Genomic DNA, 16,985 nt, shown 5'->3' on the forward strand with positions numbered 1-16,985 from the left:
TGTATTTGTCCAGGCATTTCGAAATAAGACAATAGTCATTTAATTTCAAGAATAATCTATGAAGGCCAGAAAATGAAATAAACTAAAGACTGTAATAACTGTCAACTGATATATTTTTAAAAGTTTGTAATCAGCGTTAGTATAAAGTTTCTTACAAAAAGGTTGTCACCACTTAAAATTTATGACTGCCCAATATGACAGTTAATCGATTAGAAAAAGTGGTAAGGTAGACAGACTTATCAGACAAATTAAATGAAATAAAGTCATAAAGATACTGAAAAACGTAATAAGCTGCAGCTCCTTCAGGAGATTAAATAAATTTCTATTACATAGGATAATTAATACATTCAAATGAAATTCATTTAGATCACAGGATGCCCAAAATGCTTTAGGCCAATCGAATTCCCCTTTTGAGCAATTCATGGGCGAGCTTGGTGGCCAGAAACATGTAGACCAGCAGGATGATCACTGATTCAAGATTGGAGCGATCTTCTGGCTTAAGGAATATGTTTACCCCACCGGTTAAGACATTGGCCAACAGGAAGAAAGTCAACCCATTTTGGTTCAAAGCTTGGTTGATGGTGAATGGAAAAATGGGCTTCGACCTTTCCTTGGGCACAGAATCTCCTGTCAGCAGACCTTTCTCCTGCTCACCCGATGAGCTCTGCTCCCAGGGCATCACACTGTTGATTACGAAGTCAATGGCTCCAAAACTGGCCCACAAAGTGGTGCATCCAATGGCCAGCATCCAGATGACATATCCCAAGTTGCAAGTCACGCGGGAGATTCCAATTCCGTAGGCACTGATGACGAACAAGCTCCACAGGATCAGCACCGCATAGAACAGACGCTTTAATTTTGTGACCAACTCGGAGTAGGTCAACAAAGTGGAGCTCACCATCCAGCCATTCACGTAGATAGACAGCAGGTACAGCGCCACGAATCCTGGCAAGGAGACAAGCCCCTCCCGATTTGCATTAAATAAATTTGAGCGTTCCAAGTCCTCGTTCATCACATAGTCGGAGATACCCAGGATACTAAGGCCAAACTGGTGAATCACCAACAGACCTAGAAGAGCAGTTTGTGGGTTAAAACATTCAGAGAAGCAATGGTCTTCATACCGAATCCTAAGGGCAGTAAATGTAGATCCTTGCGAGCCAGTATACCGACCAGAGCTCCTAAGAACTTGGTAAATCCTAGAGTGAAAAAGGCGTTTAGATGCTGCCCGTACTCGTGAGAATCCTGGCCATATCCGAGTGTCAAAATAGCTACGGTGCGAGCAAGTCCTAAAAGGATGAGCGGCAGGGCGGAGAAGACCACACTCCGGCGAAGATCCGATAGGTGCCGAGTCCTCCGCGACACCATGGCCATAGTGAAGACAAACAGCCCGATGCCGGTGTCCATTAGCTTAGCTCCAAACTGCCGGCTTTTCCGATAGGGTCTGTAGAAACTGCCAAAGTCTATGGCCAGAATGCAGACAGCGGTGATTAGGTGAGTCAGGGCTCGCAATACGGAGAAAGCCATGGGTCTTTGGCCACCCAAATCAAACTGACTGCGAGTTCGGGCCCGTTCCAGAACCCTACTCTTCCTCAGAAACCACAATGTCATCACAAACATCACCAGTCCTATGTAGTTACTGTAGTCCACGGCGACTGTCACGAGCAAAATGCACGGCAGGATGACCAGGCCGAACTCCACAGCAAAGCAGAGACTGGGGGAGCCATGGAGCCGCAGCTTTTGGGTTACCACGCGAGCTAGAAGAATACACCAGAAGGTGGACAGGATCAACAGCAACGACTCCTGGCTCTGGATCAGGGTTTCACTCCAGCTCCAGTCGTAGAGTTGGCCCATTCCCAAGTCCTCCTCGAGGGTTTGGTTGGCCGGATTCGGATTTCGTTCTGGAAAAAGGTCCGCTGTCGCTCGACTAGCCATGGCGACTGGCGGCGGGACACCCCTTGGACTTACTGATAAAACCCGCACTTAATCTGCCTGCTGATAGTCGCCACTTATCGGAAACCGTGAGAGAGGCATAGCCATAGCCGTTCGATTCGGGGCTCTAATAAAAAGCACAAAACTCTAAATACGGAATTCGTTAAACTTCAAACATTAGAATTTCGTTGATAGCTACTGAAGTATTTCGCAAATGGTTGGGTTATTGATAAGGAGCGCTACTCATTGATGTCCAAGAACGTTTTGAGTAGATGCGTCATAACTGCGGCTCTTCATGATCAAGGATAACCATTAGTTGATAACATTTCAACACCTTTCAACGCCCCACAAACATTTCTTATCTCGGATTTGTTTACTATATTTAACGATTTTCACACCTTGCTGTAATTAGCTTCTGATAAATTGAAATCTAATTTTGGTTTCACGGATTGATATGGTGTTAGGGTTTGGTGTGAGATAAATCAGCATGACCAATAACAGAGGAAAAAGTTGTGTTATTATAAATATTATATTTTATATATATATATATATCCAACGTAAATAACGAAACTCAGTTTTGTCTCTCTTGTTTAATCTTCAACTTTGCAGATCGCAAAAGTTTCTTACGCAGTAAAAGTGAGATCTTCGAGTTCGTAAGTAAAATATATAGATATTCTTGATTTGATTTCTGTTTATCGGTAAGAAGTTTCGTAACTTATTTTTTAGATAATTTCATATTTTAATTTAAATTTAGCGCTCCTCTCCGAATCGATTGAACACATTCGATAACTTCCAACCGACTGCAATGAAAATCCCCATATCTGGCAACTCTTTAGGTATTTTTTAGTGCTTTGGTTGTATTAAGAAAAAGAGGCTCGACTGCGGTTAAAGAAGATAATAAACCGCAGAACATGCCATAAAATGTTGTTTATCCTGCAAACAAAGTGCTCCGACATGTCGACGGATATCTAGTTTAATAGCCTTCGGCTAGCTCAACTTGAAACTAAGTTGCGGCAGTACAAATGTGGGTAAGTTTTTCGACTCCGCCGGCACGTGCTTTCCAGTTTTAATGGATTAATTACCCAATAAGTTGTTAATTAAGGCTAATTAATAAATGTGTGAGTTTAGAGATGAGCTAATTTGTTAATTACAGTCTGCATTTGGTGGTTAAGGTTAAGGTTCGGTGGTTTAAGTACCTATTACGTAGCTTTGTTGTGCTTTTGCAAGTTGTGACGTCATGGGGCGTTGGACCAATCGGAATGCAGCTTTCAAGGGGCTTGTCCACTCGTGACGTATGCAACAGCCGACGTTTAGTCGGAATATTGATTTTTGTTGATGCTTGCGCTGAGAAACCACGTGAGCTCGCCTCTGTTTCCACCCACTACACCACCTTTGATCAACTGAGAGGATAAACTCATTCAAACGCAAACTTTTGAGGCAGTGAGATCGAAATACGGAAGCAGAAATAAGCTCACTTTATTCTCTAAATATTGCTGCTGGCAAATGCAATTTTCATTTACGTAACTAATTGCCAGCGAGTGCTAAATAGTATTATAAATATAGGTGTGTCTGGGCGTAAGCAGGTGCACTAAAACCAAATAAGGTCACTCCTTACAAGGTCATAATCTAGAATCTAAACTTGAAAAATAAGAGTAAATATATCAAATCATTACAAAACCAAGGTGCAGTTTAAAGTGATTAAAAATATCAATATAAATTATTAAGTTGAGTTAATTTTTTAAAGTTGAAATATGAGAGCTATGCCCCGGTTTTTCCGTCTGTAAAAGCTCCGTCAACATCTTTCCGAGAAAAATTCAATAGATTATAGATGCAACTTGATTATTAAACATCTACTGGCGCCTATAAGCCCTGCTAGTCAAGTGATCTTTGCCCCTGCCTGACTGAAAATTTCATTAGATGTTCTCCAGCCTCCATCTTTCCCCCTTTGCACTGCAATTTCTGATCAGCTTATCAAAAACATTAGCACAACTTGAAATATAATGCAATCACCAAAAAAAAAACACGCCCTATCAACGGGCGACAAATATTTCTGCAATCGTTTTGAGTGAGAAATGTAGCCCAACGATACGATATGGCTGTGATAAGGCGCTATATATAGTCCACGGGTCGTATGCGTAATTTGATTTATGCATGTCGGTGCAAAAGTTTAGTGAACCTTTGAACCCCTGATGTAATCATTTATTGCGCTACTTGCATTCGGATTACACGATTTACAAAAGAGAACAACAAAGAGAAACATAAAGCGAAATGTAAATGACAAAATCGCACTTCCATTACTGATATTGTGACTGAAGTTTCAGAATAAAAAAATAATACGATATTTTACGATGACTTAAATGGGTTCTACTAGCACACACTCCCACATTGTGTACATATAAAACGATATATATGTAAACAAAAATTGCACATCAAGGAAATACAATTCATTATCATGATGGTCCATGGGCATGTCGACTTTTCAATACCCTTCAGTTGGGTATTGTATCCTAAGTCTCAATAGTTATGTTTTCACTTAAATTAAAGTGTTATTAAGCTTCACCTATATATTAAGAATAATTAATATGACAACCAAACAGCCTATTCAAACGGATGTACCCTAACTCGACCATTAATTCCCTACTTAAGGCCATCAAGTCGGGCCAAATTGCTTTCGTTTGTGGGCCAACACACATGCCACATGCATATGTATTCTCACACTGACATTTGGCTTTAACGAAGTCTCTTTAGTTGCTCAAAACGATTTAATTAACTTCGTTTCGTTGGTCTTCATAGATCGGTGTTTATATAACGAACACACTCCCCCTTTTCGCTAAATGGATGCAAATATTTAAATACAATCCCATTTGCATTTTGCTTCATATCGTTTGCTCTTGAAAATGTCTCACAAAAAGATGTGTTTTATTTGTTTGCCCCTCAATGGAATATTTTTAATATTTGTTGTATCTTTAAATAGCCATTCCTATAGGTATGAGCTGAATGAACGCCCACACGTGAGATTGCGTATGCGGATTGTCTTTGAAAAGCTGAAGAATTTATGTGTGGGACAAGTTCAGTGGAATAATTTCCGCCCCTGAAATGAGACATTATTACGTGTACATAATTGCAGGGAAATGGGGATAGCTACTAAGGCATTCCTATGTAAATCGCAGCTATAAAGATGCCCTAACAATCCCTAATCACATTCCATTTGAGGGATTTTACTATTATTGTGCGGTTCCCAAGTTATTTACAGTGGGTTAGGAGTTCGCTTCTATTGATCATCACCTATTCACATGTCAGATCTACGAGGTATTTTACGATTCATGTACCATTATCTTCTTCGAAATTTCTTGAGATTGGACGCAGACGATTTTGTAATTTTCCGCTGTTGATAGGGCAGTTTGAAAGTGGGACCTATTCGTGTTCTCGAAATATTTAAGTTTTTTAGCTCTATTTTAAGATTTATGGGTTGGAGCTTTTTTATGCTTTCTATCTCTTGATTTATTTGACATTTGGTCCATGAAAATATGTTCCTTTCCCTGGGAAAGTACAAATAGCAATTACCATTGTCGTATATCGTTATAGTAACTAAATACTTTTAAAATTTGTTCCGCTTACAACGGCAATTGACCCACTGTACTGGGCTATATCCGTCTGGTGCGAATGCAAATGCGTGTTTTTAAATGCCAAGGCTGCCGGCGTCTGTCGCAACCAGTTGGCAGTTTATTGCACCGAGAAGAGTTTCTATGGTAGCACCACCCCCACCAACCCATCCCAATCCACTCGACCCCCTAATCCACCCACCGACCCAGACATTGCCGCTCTTTGCCGGCTTGTCTTATCAGCGGGAGCGGGAACGATTGCTACTGCCAGTTTTTTTATTTGGTCTGGTCGATGGGTAGTCGGTAGTAAATTCGTAGAGCCCCCGATTTGCCTGGTCCGAGTAGCCTAGCTACACAGCCGATACATGGTCGAACTAAAAGCTCTTTCCGCGTACGAGTATTTTCACTGCGCTGCCGCGCCTTCGAAGCATTTGATTTTCGACTTTCAGATACATTTTGGCGCTCGCCGCGGTCGGTTGTGTTTTTTGATTCGTCGCGTTCTGTTTTTCTCTTTTCCGATCGACTACCCGCTCTTTCACTTTAAACTTTCCTTCGGCGCTCTCTTTTTGAAATTTAAAAACATTTAAACAAGTGTTATCAGCAGCAATAAACAACAATCGAATAGAAAAGTGAGGAAACAACTTTACAATGTCAAACAACCCATCAAATATCATTAAGTGCAGTTATGCTTGATTGTAGCTTGTAATCGCAGATATCGTAAATTATCCCTATTAATTCTTTGATAGCTTTTCCCATTTTATTCGAGTGTTCCTAGAGCAAGTGGGTAGGCAAATATTGGCCGATCAGCCCACTGAAAAAGTGCTTTCCATATCTAATCTACGATTTCTGGTAACATAACAGTTTATGGGTCGTGTATCGATAGTTGGTTATCAGAGAACAGTGCTTAAGGAAAGTACACAGCCATAAAAAACGCACATAAAGCTGTGGGGCCTCCCGCCTTTGAAAAGTGTCGCCCATAATCTAACCTCAATACCAGATGGATCCGGAAAGCGAGGAAACTGTGGAAAGTTTTCGAATGTAAATCTCAATCAGCTTACCGGTGAAAAATATTAAAAAAAAAAAAACGTATATATAGTCTGACCAATCACTCAGTGCACTCTGTCATTTAAGTCTTATCTCGATCTGGAACACTTGACCTTGTCGCAGGGACCGCAATCACGGCATTAGTTTACCATAATTTATGTATTTCGTTTTTTGAGCTCTATTCAGAGAGGCAGAGCACCGAATCCAAGCGATAAGTTGTTGGTGTCAACAAGTGTATCTGTGTGAGAGTGGGAAGAGGGCTCGACCATTAGATTCGGAATGGGAATCCAGCCCCCCTATGAGCCAAGCGGGTACAAAGTCAAACAATGGCCAAACAACAGCTCGACTACAATGTACTCGTGTGTATACACAAGTCCATTTCAGATCATATCGCTCAACATGTCCGCAATGTCCATGTCCCCATGGAAGTGTGAATCGCAAATATATACTTATTCGGGTGTTAAATATATAGCAGGGAGTGGGAATATGGCATATCTGATCCAATGATTGCTCCGCACAGCCTTTCAACTTTATCTTGGATCGTTATCGTGAAATGATTTTATGGTTGTTTTATTTGAAATATTGGTAGACCTCTAAATGGGGGTATTTCAAAATAGGGAAAAGTGTAATAAACAGCAAAAATAATATGATAAATAATTCAAATGAGATTCTCATAAAAAGTAATAAAATGTTTATGGGGGTTATCAAACACCCCTTCACAGCTTTTTATAATCCTTAAATAATATGAACATAACTTGCTATAAATTAAATTTATTAAACAAATATATGTTAAGCACTCCCGTGGAACATTTGTTTTTTGTTTTTGTTTACAAACTATTTAAATTGATATTTACAACTCATTATGCAATCATTTTAAACCACTTGACTGGCTTATCTAATCGGTTTGCTATCTCGTAGGCAGCATGACCGAAGGCAAGAACTTACCCCACTCCAGTGCGGATGTTCCGTTCCGCAGCAAGGAACTGCGCAAGCAGTCGCTGATCCAGCACACCGGGCTGGTCGGAGTCATCGATGAGGGAACCAAGACTATCGGCTTCTCCATCTACACCACGCCTGATTTCAAGGAGATCGCAGCATACCGGGTGGAGTTAAGCGTGATCACTCCCCAAGATGGATGGTACGAGCAGGATCCACTGGAGATGATGGCCTCGATCAACAAATGCGCCGAGGAGGCCATTAAGCAGCTGCCTGAGCAAGGCTTCTCCGCCAGTGACATCGCCACTGTGGGAATTACCAACCAGCGTGAGACGACTATTGTCTGGGATGCGGTTACCGGCAAGCCTCTGTACAATGCACTGCTGTGGAAGGACATCCGCACCAGCACTACAGTAGAGCAGATTGTAGCCAAAGTGCAGGACCCAAACCACTTCCGCAGCAGCACTGGATTGCCCATATCCACGTACTTCTCGGCACTGAAGATCCGCTGGCTTAGGGACAATGTTCCGGAGGTGCGAAGAGCCATTAGGGAGAGGCGTTGCAAGGCGGGCACCGTCGATAGTTGGATTGTGTGGAATTTGACAAACGGTTAGTAAAAAAAGAAGATTAGGAATACGAACTTATATTCTTCTTATTCATCTTTTTACCTAACTTTGATTTTCCTGTCCCTCCTCAGGTGCTCTCCACATCACGGACGTCACGAATGCATCACGTACTCTGCTTATGAATCTAGAGACCCAGAACTGGGATCCTGTGCTGCTCAAAACCTTCGGCATAAAGGAGGACATGCTGCCAACCATCCACAGTTGCTCAGAGGTCTTTGGCAAGATCACCTCGGAGCGAAGCCCACTGCGTGGAATGACTCTAAGTGGTATCATGGGCAACCAGCAGGCCTCGCTTTTGGGTCAGATGTGCGTAAAGCCAGGGCAGACTAAGAACACTTATCGCTCCGGCTGCTTCCTTCTCTGCAACACAGGAGACAAGCCAGTCTTCTCAAGGCATGGACTACTTACCACTGTGGCCTACAAGCTGGGTCCTCAAGCACCGACGATCTACGCCATCGAGGGAGCTGTTTCGGTGGCTGGGCACGCGCTCTCCTGGCTACAGACCAAAGTGCGTATCCTGCCGGATTCCAGAGATGCTGAGAAGTATGCCGAAGCGGTGCCCACTTCGGGGGATGTATACTTTGTGCCCGCCTTCACTGGATTATATGCTCCCTACTGGAAGCAAAATGCTCGTGGTATTATCATTGGACTGACACAGTTCACCCGTAAGAATCACATAGTGAGGGCTGCACTGGAGAGCATCTGCTTCCAGACCCGCGATATACTCGAGTGCATGCATCAGGAGTGCGGCTACGAGATCAATAAACTCCATGCTGATGGTAAGCTGACCACGAACAGCCTGCTGATGCAGCTCCAAGCGGACACCATTGGACTGCCTGTCTTCCGTTCACAGCTGATGGACTCGACTGCCTTTGGCGCTGCCATGTGTGCCGCCCAAGCAGAGGGAGTGAATCTCTGTCAGTTCGAGCCCGAGAAGCGCTACTACGAGAACGTGCACTATGACACCTTCCTGGCTACTACCACGGATGTGGAGCGCAAGGAACGATACGGCAAATGGAAACGGGCAGTGGAGCGCAGTTTGGGATGGGTCATCAAGCAAAAAAAGACGCGAGAGCATACGGAGGAGAACTACCGTATGTTGTCTTCGCTGCCAGCGAGCATCTTCCTCATCAGCAGCTTTGCAATGCTTGTGCATTCACTCGCCGCAAGTGGTCAGTAAAGTTGGCTTCTGGCCGGAAGGATGGCTGCCTGACATACGGATCGATTCTCGGTTGTGATAATAATTATTTGTCCGGATTTTTTTTGGATCTTACACACTGTACATAGTCCCCAAAGGACAATGGGTGGTTGAACGTGCTTTAAACCTTGTAAATATTTGCTTATAAAGAGCTAGCCAAAACCAAGAAGGTCTCTAGACTAAGCTCCAACTTATTTTAAGTATCTTACCGCGTTTTCGTTGCATATACTGTACGTCTTAGCCGTAGCTCCATTGACGAAGGCTGGATGTCCGCGCTCCACGCACGGCCATATCAGCGGAATTGTATATAGCCAAAGTGCAAACGACTTTTCTAATTTAAGTAGGTTCCGTACTTTATGTGTATGTATGTGTAGTGATTACGCCCCTTAAACAATAAACACAAATAATACGATTTGAATTCTTGACGTCTTATTGCGATTTAACAGGAATTTCAGTGCAATGTTTGCCCTATCTCTGATTAACCCGGCACTTATTGGTGTGATAAAGCGGTGACGAGGTGGTTAGAAGATCGGAAGATGGAAAAATCTAGAAGAAAAAGAGGGTTGGGCTAATTAATGATACTTTGTAAGTCACCCAGAGTATGTAAATGATCTTGAAGAACACTTCAAGCTATCAAAAAACAACTCACGAACATAAAGTAATTGTCAGCTATTGGGTTATAATTTATAAGACACATACCATTTATGGCACTACCTAGAATATCCGTACGGACAATCTTTCGCAAGGTGGGGTACGTTCTGGTATCAGGTGCGTTATCAGGCAGCAGCGGAAATGTCAGGTATCAGTTAAATATGACTAAAGTAATCGATTGATTAATAGCTGGTGGGTGTGTGCTTTGTTGGTTGAGAAGGTGGTCTTTAAATGTTTTTAGCACTTGGGTGTGTCCGGGAGAGATTAAGTTACTAAAATAGGTGGATTTGACGGACTAATTAAGTCGTCTTTACTGCTGATTGTGAAACTAAAACTCTTTCAGATACTGTCTTTGATAAAAAGTCATTAAATCCATATATACCATAAAAATTTAAAGGGATTTATCAAACAAAAATTTTAAGTTTTTCAGTTTTGGTTTTAGGTATTTTAGATAGCAAGAGATAGACTGGGGGTCACCACTTACCATATACTGTTATATCGGTTCTGGTTCTGTTAAACAAAAGTCTGCTCAATTGAATATCGAAATGGACACCCACTGTGCGGCACTGATTTAAGGGTCAATCTCAGGAAAAACCCTGAAAAGGGTTAAATAGAGGTGGTTAATGGACAGGAAAATTCAAAAACCACTGATTATAACAGACAATTCAAAGCCCAGCCGAGTTAGCCAATATCCACTGTACTTCTTTTGACTGGGATCTCATTTAAATTGGATCTACCGATTACCCCAGCACAAACACTCACTCGTAAAAATGGGTTCTCACACAGATTCTGGCGTGCAGGCAGCCTGCACCAACAAGTGGTGGTGATATCCAGGTAGTCGCTCAGCAGGCAAGAAGTAAAGGTAAGGGCAACGAAAACAAATGCTCACCTTTGGCAACAACAAAGAAATTGATTTTCCCTGTTCGTCTTTAAAGATTTTTCTGAATCAGTGCAGCAAAAACAACAACTAGAACCGGAATCCGTTTGAAGTTGGAGCGCGCGCAACACACACTCAAGCAGGTAACAACTTCGGAGTGGAGTTGTAGTTCGTTCGAGTGTGTGGGTGTCTGTTGCACGGCGCTTCGAACTCATACACTCAGAAAAATAATGTCAAAGCATTAAGGTACTTTACTAAAAATGTATGAAAATATTATGATTGATCTTGTTACTAACTTACTTAAATTCAAAAATAACTTATTTTCTACAAACATTTAATTTCAAAGAAATATAAACATTTCCGTTTCTTGGTCTGTCATTATTTCATTATTTATTTTTATTGATCCAACATTATTGTCCAGTGTAAGTTCGATCTTGAAGTTCGAAAAGATCTGAGTGCGATCAAAGACGAGAATCGCCTCTCAGTTGCGTTTGAGTTGCGAGCGCGGTTTGTCGCTTGATCTCCACTCTCTTCGAATCTTCGAATCCGCGGCGGCGTCTTTTGTTTTCCGTGTGGCTGTGGTGCCTTGTTTATGTTAATCCGATATTTGTATTTATATATACAGGCGAAATATTGCAGAATTAGCAATAAATTCGGCCAATTTATCGGACTTCGGTTTTAGAAGCGTGAGACCCGCGAGCTGAAAGCAGTGGAAAAATGAGTGTGCAGCATAAGTGATCGCTGGAAGTGGAAGTTAAAGGGTCAAACCGGTTTTCGGACAACATGGAGTTGCCACCAGCAGTAGCAGCAACAACAAATGCGTCGGCATCCTTGCAACGTGTCGCCTCGGAATCCAGTCTTGGTCGGGAACGGGAACGACAGCAGGAACAGGCAGCTGCTCCGCCTGGCCAACTGATGGGCCACCACTATCATTACATACAATATCCGGCGCATTTCCAGCCGCAGCAGTTGCAAGAGCAACAACCCCAGCCACAACTGCCCTGCCAATGCCCCTGCTCCTGTGGCCGGGCGCCTCCTCCGCCACAGCCCACCAATCCCAGCCAGAATGGTTCGATGGCCGTAGCTGTTCTGGTTCATCAACAGACTCCCAGTCAGCAGGAGCCGGTGAAGAACTCCCCCCTGAAAACCCAGTCAGCCCAGTCCCTGCTAAATCACTCTTACCAGGCTCTCCACGAGGAGCAGCATCAGCAACAGGAGCAACTCCAACTCGACTCTTCAGCCGGCGCCGGGAGCTGTGATTGTGATCTGGAATGCACCTGCCCAGCAACCGGGGGAAACTCTTCCTTGGCCCAGCACAAGAGAAGTCTGCTGGCAGACGCCATGCTAGGAGCCGACGAGATTACGGTCAGTGAGTCTGACAACAACAGCACCATGATAAAAAAAAAGAAACCGCGATCAGGCGGAGGGGGTCAGCTTCCCCCGAAGACTCAGCCCACGGGTTCCAGTTGCAACGATATCTACCACGATACTGAACTGGATGGTGCTGGTGGAGCAGTGGCAGGAGAACCTGGTTCGCGTATCAAGTCCCAGATTCTGGACGATAATCGCCCACCGCTACCGCCACGTCCTCCACCCAGACCAAGAAGTAATGCAAACGGTTCTATAGGTGAGTGTTTTTATGTTCTTTCTTGAAAGGAATTCCTTTTTACAAATAAATTATATTAAGAATAGGAGTTCTAGGATTTGGTATATAAATTTATACATTTATGTAAGTTCATCTTTCATAAATGTTCTATGGGCTAATTATCGTGTTTGAGTTCCAAAAGTATTGCAAAACAAATATTCCACTGAATTGTTGGCTAATAGCAACGATATTTGTTATATATTTCTTCAGAATTTTGTACGTTAAATAGTTTTCCTAACGTTAAATCAAACAAACATATATGACATATTAACAAAGTTCTCTATAAGGGTATTGCAATCTTCGTTCCTGGTATTAGTGGTGATTTTCCATTAGTGATGTCGCTTACCCTCCCCCACTCAATGAATCACGGTTTCGCCTGGTCACAAATTTCGAGTCACTGATTTGGCGCCCGTTGCGAACACAGCTTCCGCTTTGTCGTTGCTTCCTCGTCCCCATCTCCTGCGCTTGCGCCGGAGGACGCCACTCTCTTTGGTCTCTCTATTTCTCCTGGAGCTGGTGCAAAATATTTGCTCGGGGGGTTGGCGCTGTGCTAGTGTCAGTCAGGATTTCAGTTGACACCGTTCCTGTAATTGCAACGCACACTCTGGCGCCACCTCTATCTCCGCCATCCAAGTGCCCCACTCCAGCCGCCTAAGTCCGCGCAGCTGCCTGCGGAGGCAGCTCATCCCATCTCCAGCCCCACATCTCTGCCAGCTTCCACCGCTGTGTAGATATTTTTCTGTTTCGCTGCGGAGAAAAAAGAAGAAAGAGTGAAAAACGAGGAAAACGTGTTCCGGAATTTCCAGCGATTCACCAGCTCCTGGGCAGGATGTGTTTTTAAATGATAGACCAGCCTATTGTTGGCCTTTTTTAACTGCCTGAGGAAGCCATAACTATTCGTTTATCCGGTCACCATGCACGGCTATCCGGTTATGCAGTTCGTGCAGTACAGCATGCCCCCGCCCTGCTCCTGGGTGCCAGCTCCTCCGCCCTCCTCAGGGAATGTGGATGGCCATCATCGCGGCTCCGGTTGGGACTGGAATCTGCCCTATAATACCTCAAACCTAATGGTTTTTTCCATTTTGTATTTTCAGCCCATCGCCATGGAGCTGGGATAAAGAAGTACGTGGTCTGGTGCCTTATATGCGGCGGTTTCAGTTGCCTGCTGGGTGTTCTCTTCCTGGGCGTCTACTTCCTGCTCCATTCGTACACCATCACGGTGGGAAACTTCGAAACAGTGCCCACTTTTGTACCCGCCACTCTGCTCATCCTTACGGGGATCTGCATTATGAGCCTGGCCAGACGTCGAAATCGCTATAGTTATCTGGTAAGGAAGTATTTGGTTGCAACCTCTATAAGCCTTTATTAATCCGACAATAATTCCCTCCAGATTAAGCTATCTGGAGCCTGTGGCCTGGTTTCCGCCTTAACCTGCGCATTAGTCACTGTGACCACCACTGTGCTCCATATGAGTCGTCTGCAGGCTTTGAGGGAATGCGAGTATGCGCAAAAGACGAGGACTTGCACCTGCTACTCGGACCTAATCGAGTCCCAGGTGGATCGAGTGGATAAGGGTAAGTTGTCCATCATAAGCCAACCTTCTCGACTAATTCCTTGTCTTAATTCCCTTTCAGAAGGAGTGCGCCTCGTGTTCGACTCCCTCTCGGATTGCGGTGTCGTCCATGGATCGCTTTACTCTTGCCTGAGGGCCATCTTTGGGTTGTCTGTTGCCGGAGTCCTTATCGCCGTCTTCAGCTGCATGTTGGTGTACCAACTTCTCAGCCATGAACGGAAGAAAATGTATTGGGAGCAGCTAGAGCTACGCTGCAGATCCTTGTATGCCAGTCAAGCACCTCCGCCTGCCATGGGTCCCGGCCGGATGTTGAACTGCAGATGCTGCGAGCAGTGCCACGCTCACAGGCAACTGACACTGCCTTTACAGGCTACTGCCTATCCGTGGGATGAGGCCACAGTAGCCGCCGCAGCAGCAGCGGCTGGAGGAGGAGGCGGAGAGCAACGCTTTTGGGCCGCCCAGCCGCCGGGTAACTTCTACTCCCCGAATCCAGGAGGCGAGGATGCAGTTGGTGCCTGCCGGAGTGGAGAACGGGCAGGGGGAGCAGCCCGCAGCAGCAGTGGCTGGAGCTGGCCCTCGTGGCCCTGGCAACGAACTACTCCGGACACTGGTCGTCGATTTCGCCAAGCAGCTGCCAGTCCAGATTCACAGTACGGCTTTAGTTCATCCACAGCAGTGCAGGGCGATGGCAACCAGATGCTGATCGAGGAGCCCGTAGTGGCTGCCGCCTACAGTGGAATGCCACCACCCAATGCCTTGCCCTACGGAGTCTGGGGTCCTCCGCCGCCGTACAGCGATCCCAATAGTCCGGCCAGGCGTGGCTACTATCAGTATCTACAGCCTACAGCATGCTTGGTGGGAAATCCAGGCACTGTCGCCGTCACTCTAACCCAGGAGCAAATGCATCCGACCCTGCAACACCAGCATCCGCATCCTCAGCAGCAGCAGCAGCAGTTGCAACAACAGTTGCAGCTGCAACGGCTCCAGGTGCAATCAGCCACTTTGGAGCGGATGGATGGCCTTAGCAGCGCTGGTAATGTCAGTACCCTGGTGGCCGCCACTCGGTCTTCCGCCTACAAATCAAAGGCGGAGTATGAGAACACACCGTCAGACAGTGATGGAGGAAATCCCAGAGAGAGGGAACGCTGCTCCAATACCCTGCCCACGCGAAAACTTAAGAAGCGCCTAGAAGCGGGTACCGGAGCGAAGAGCATAGGCCCGCAGAGCAATCCCGGCCAACAGAGACCCAATGTCCAGCAGCTGTTCGCCAAGCAGGAGCAGCAACAACAGACAGTCCAGGCCAATTCGCAACAGGCTCAGCCTCAGACCGCCGGGGTTGAGAATACTGGCTACCAGGACTCAAACGGGGCCATAGCCAAGGATCAGGCGGTGGGTACGGATCCCGCAGAGTCCGAGGTGTACTTCGCCGACGTGAGCAGCTGCTGCAACATGTCCGTGAAGAATGACAGCTACTACGACAATGCTCAGCGCCACCAGGGGCACCATCATCATCATCAGCACCAGCACAGTAATTGTAGCCACAGTAGTGGGCAGAGCAACGCCAACGAGGATTACCTGGCGCAACGTTTTGGTCGCGGCAGGGAACACTCCGTCCGGAGCAGGCTGCCCATCCCACAGACCAGGCGGGAGGACGACTACGAGAGCTCCAATCTGAACATGCCCACGCTGAAGGAGCAACAGCAGCAAGCGCAGCAGCTGCAGAAGGAGATCTCGCGCCAGAGCATGTGCTCCGTTGAGTCGGAGGCCAAGACGGAGTTCACGGATCTCTCACCCTCCACGCCCTGCGGCGGCAATCTACCATTGCCACCGCCAGCGAACTTCGCTAGTGATCCGCCGACGGGTCAGCAGTCCCCCAGCTTCGTGGCCTCGTTCCCCTACTCCTCGGAGTCGCAGTGCCTGGAGGCGCATCGACGCTCTACGAAGAACATCCACGAGCTGCTGATAGCTGGAGTGGGAGGATCCTCGACTGGTGGTTCGGAATCCCACTACGAGGTTATTAACGACCGAACCAATCCCTACCAGCTGCAGCGAACCCAACAAGCCAAGCACAAGACAAAGTCAAAGACGCGATCGCGGGAGCAGCTGGACATCTACGGCAGCGGAGCTGAGCGATCTGACTGGTCATCGGATGGGGGTCGTTTGTGAGGTCCCGACAACCAAGAAGTATTTGTCTAGCAGCGGTTTCACCTTCATTATATTCTCTAAGGATGTGGATCTAGTGAAGATCAGTGATGGGAATCTTTGTGCTCAGACTAAGTTCGGATATCTTATTTATCATACGATATAAGTATCATTCATGTATCTTGGATGGTTGAGTGGCGGCCAGGATACTTCCCGTCACTGCCTATGGAACCACCTTTGGTTTAGAATCGTCGCATTTGTAATGTTTGCCATCCAAAATGAACTCTATTCTATAAAATATCCTCTCTCCCAACTATCGAAGGTCCTCGGGGCCCTAAACCTTGCTTTAACTATTTTACGCGATATCCTTTGCATAGTTTACATAGAACATATATTACTTAATACATATGGTAGCATTGAATTGAATGTTGACAACTTGTAGCAATGATAATCTATGGATATTATATACAAATTATGTTATATTTACCTGCGTATTTACATAGTTGCGTATACACACACCCATATACACATACAAATATATGACTAGTTAGTTAAATGTTAGAGCGCCAGTTAAATTTATTAAAGAAGTACACCAAGTATAACCAAAACATTTTAACAACAGCTTTAAGTCTTCTTATATTAAAATGCGAACTGAGAATTGGGCTCAAACGACAGCATTTGAATGATTGGAAGTGGTACTATGGGGCTCTCTACGATATAAATCAAATATAAGTCGAATTATTAGCTCTGGCTTTCATGCCG

General features: G+C 45.2%; 3 protein-coding genes across 9 annotated transcripts; 2 read left to right on the forward strand and 1 right to left on the reverse strand.

Annotated features, from left to right (window-relative positions):
• Positions 1-95: 95 nt before the first annotated feature.
• Positions 96-3,320, reverse strand: LOC108113949 (uncharacterized protein At4g17910). Of its 2 annotated transcripts, none has more exons than XM_017224673.1 (3): positions 3,126-3,320; positions 1,122-2,056; positions 96-1,068 (listed from the first exon to the last, which is right to left on the reverse strand). In XM_017224673.1, exons 2-3 carry the CDS (start codon positions 1,930-1,932, stop codon positions 389-391), a joined length of 1,491 nt encoding a protein of 496 aa, XP_017080162.1. In that variant the 5' UTR covers positions 1,933-2,056; positions 3,126-3,320; the 3' UTR covers positions 96-388. The 2 variants fall into 2 exon arrangements, with proteins under 2 accessions (XP_017080162.1, XP_017080154.1); XM_017224665.1 differs by having other exon boundaries at positions 1,122-2,076.
• Positions 2,796-9,753, forward strand: LOC108113928 (glycerol kinase). Of its 3 annotated transcripts, none has more exons than XM_017224638.2 (3): positions 2,796-2,957; positions 7,494-8,120; positions 8,209-9,753. In XM_017224638.2, exons 2-3 carry the CDS (start codon positions 7,499-7,501, stop codon positions 9,315-9,317), a joined length of 1,731 nt encoding a protein of 576 aa, XP_017080127.1. In that variant the 5' UTR covers positions 2,796-2,957; positions 7,494-7,498; the 3' UTR covers positions 9,318-9,753. The 3 variants fall into 3 exon arrangements, with proteins under 3 accessions (XP_017080127.1, XP_017080143.1, XP_017080134.1); XM_017224654.2 differs by lacking the exon at positions 2,796-2,957 and adding an exon at positions 3,384-3,492; XM_017224645.2 differs by lacking the exon at positions 2,796-2,957 and adding an exon at positions 5,977-6,160.
• Positions 9,754-11,364: 1,611 nt separating this feature from the next.
• On the forward strand, positions 11,365-16,831 carry LOC108113868. Of its 4 annotated transcripts, none has more exons than XM_017224585.2 (4): positions 11,365-12,490; positions 13,603-13,835; positions 13,899-14,082; positions 14,143-16,831. In XM_017224585.2, exons 1-4 carry the CDS (start codon positions 11,647-11,649, stop codon positions 16,245-16,247), a joined length of 3,366 nt encoding a protein of 1,121 aa, XP_017080074.2. In that variant the 5' UTR covers positions 11,365-11,646; the 3' UTR covers positions 16,248-16,831. The 4 variants fall into 4 exon arrangements, with proteins under 4 accessions (XP_017080074.2, XP_041673871.1, XP_041673872.1 ...); XM_041817937.1 differs by having other exon boundaries at positions 14,146-16,831; XM_041817938.1 differs by lacking the exon at positions 11,365-12,490 and adding an exon at positions 13,086-13,537.
• Positions 16,832-16,985: the final 154 nt, after the last annotated feature.

The sequence above is a fragment of the Drosophila eugracilis genome, unplaced genomic scaffold (assembly GCF_018153835.1).
Source record: "Drosophila eugracilis isolate 14026-0451.02 unplaced genomic scaffold, ASM1815383v1 contig_2088, whole genome shotgun sequence".
NCBI classification, from domain to species: domain Eukaryota; kingdom Metazoa; phylum Arthropoda; class Insecta; order Diptera; family Drosophilidae; genus Drosophila; species Drosophila eugracilis.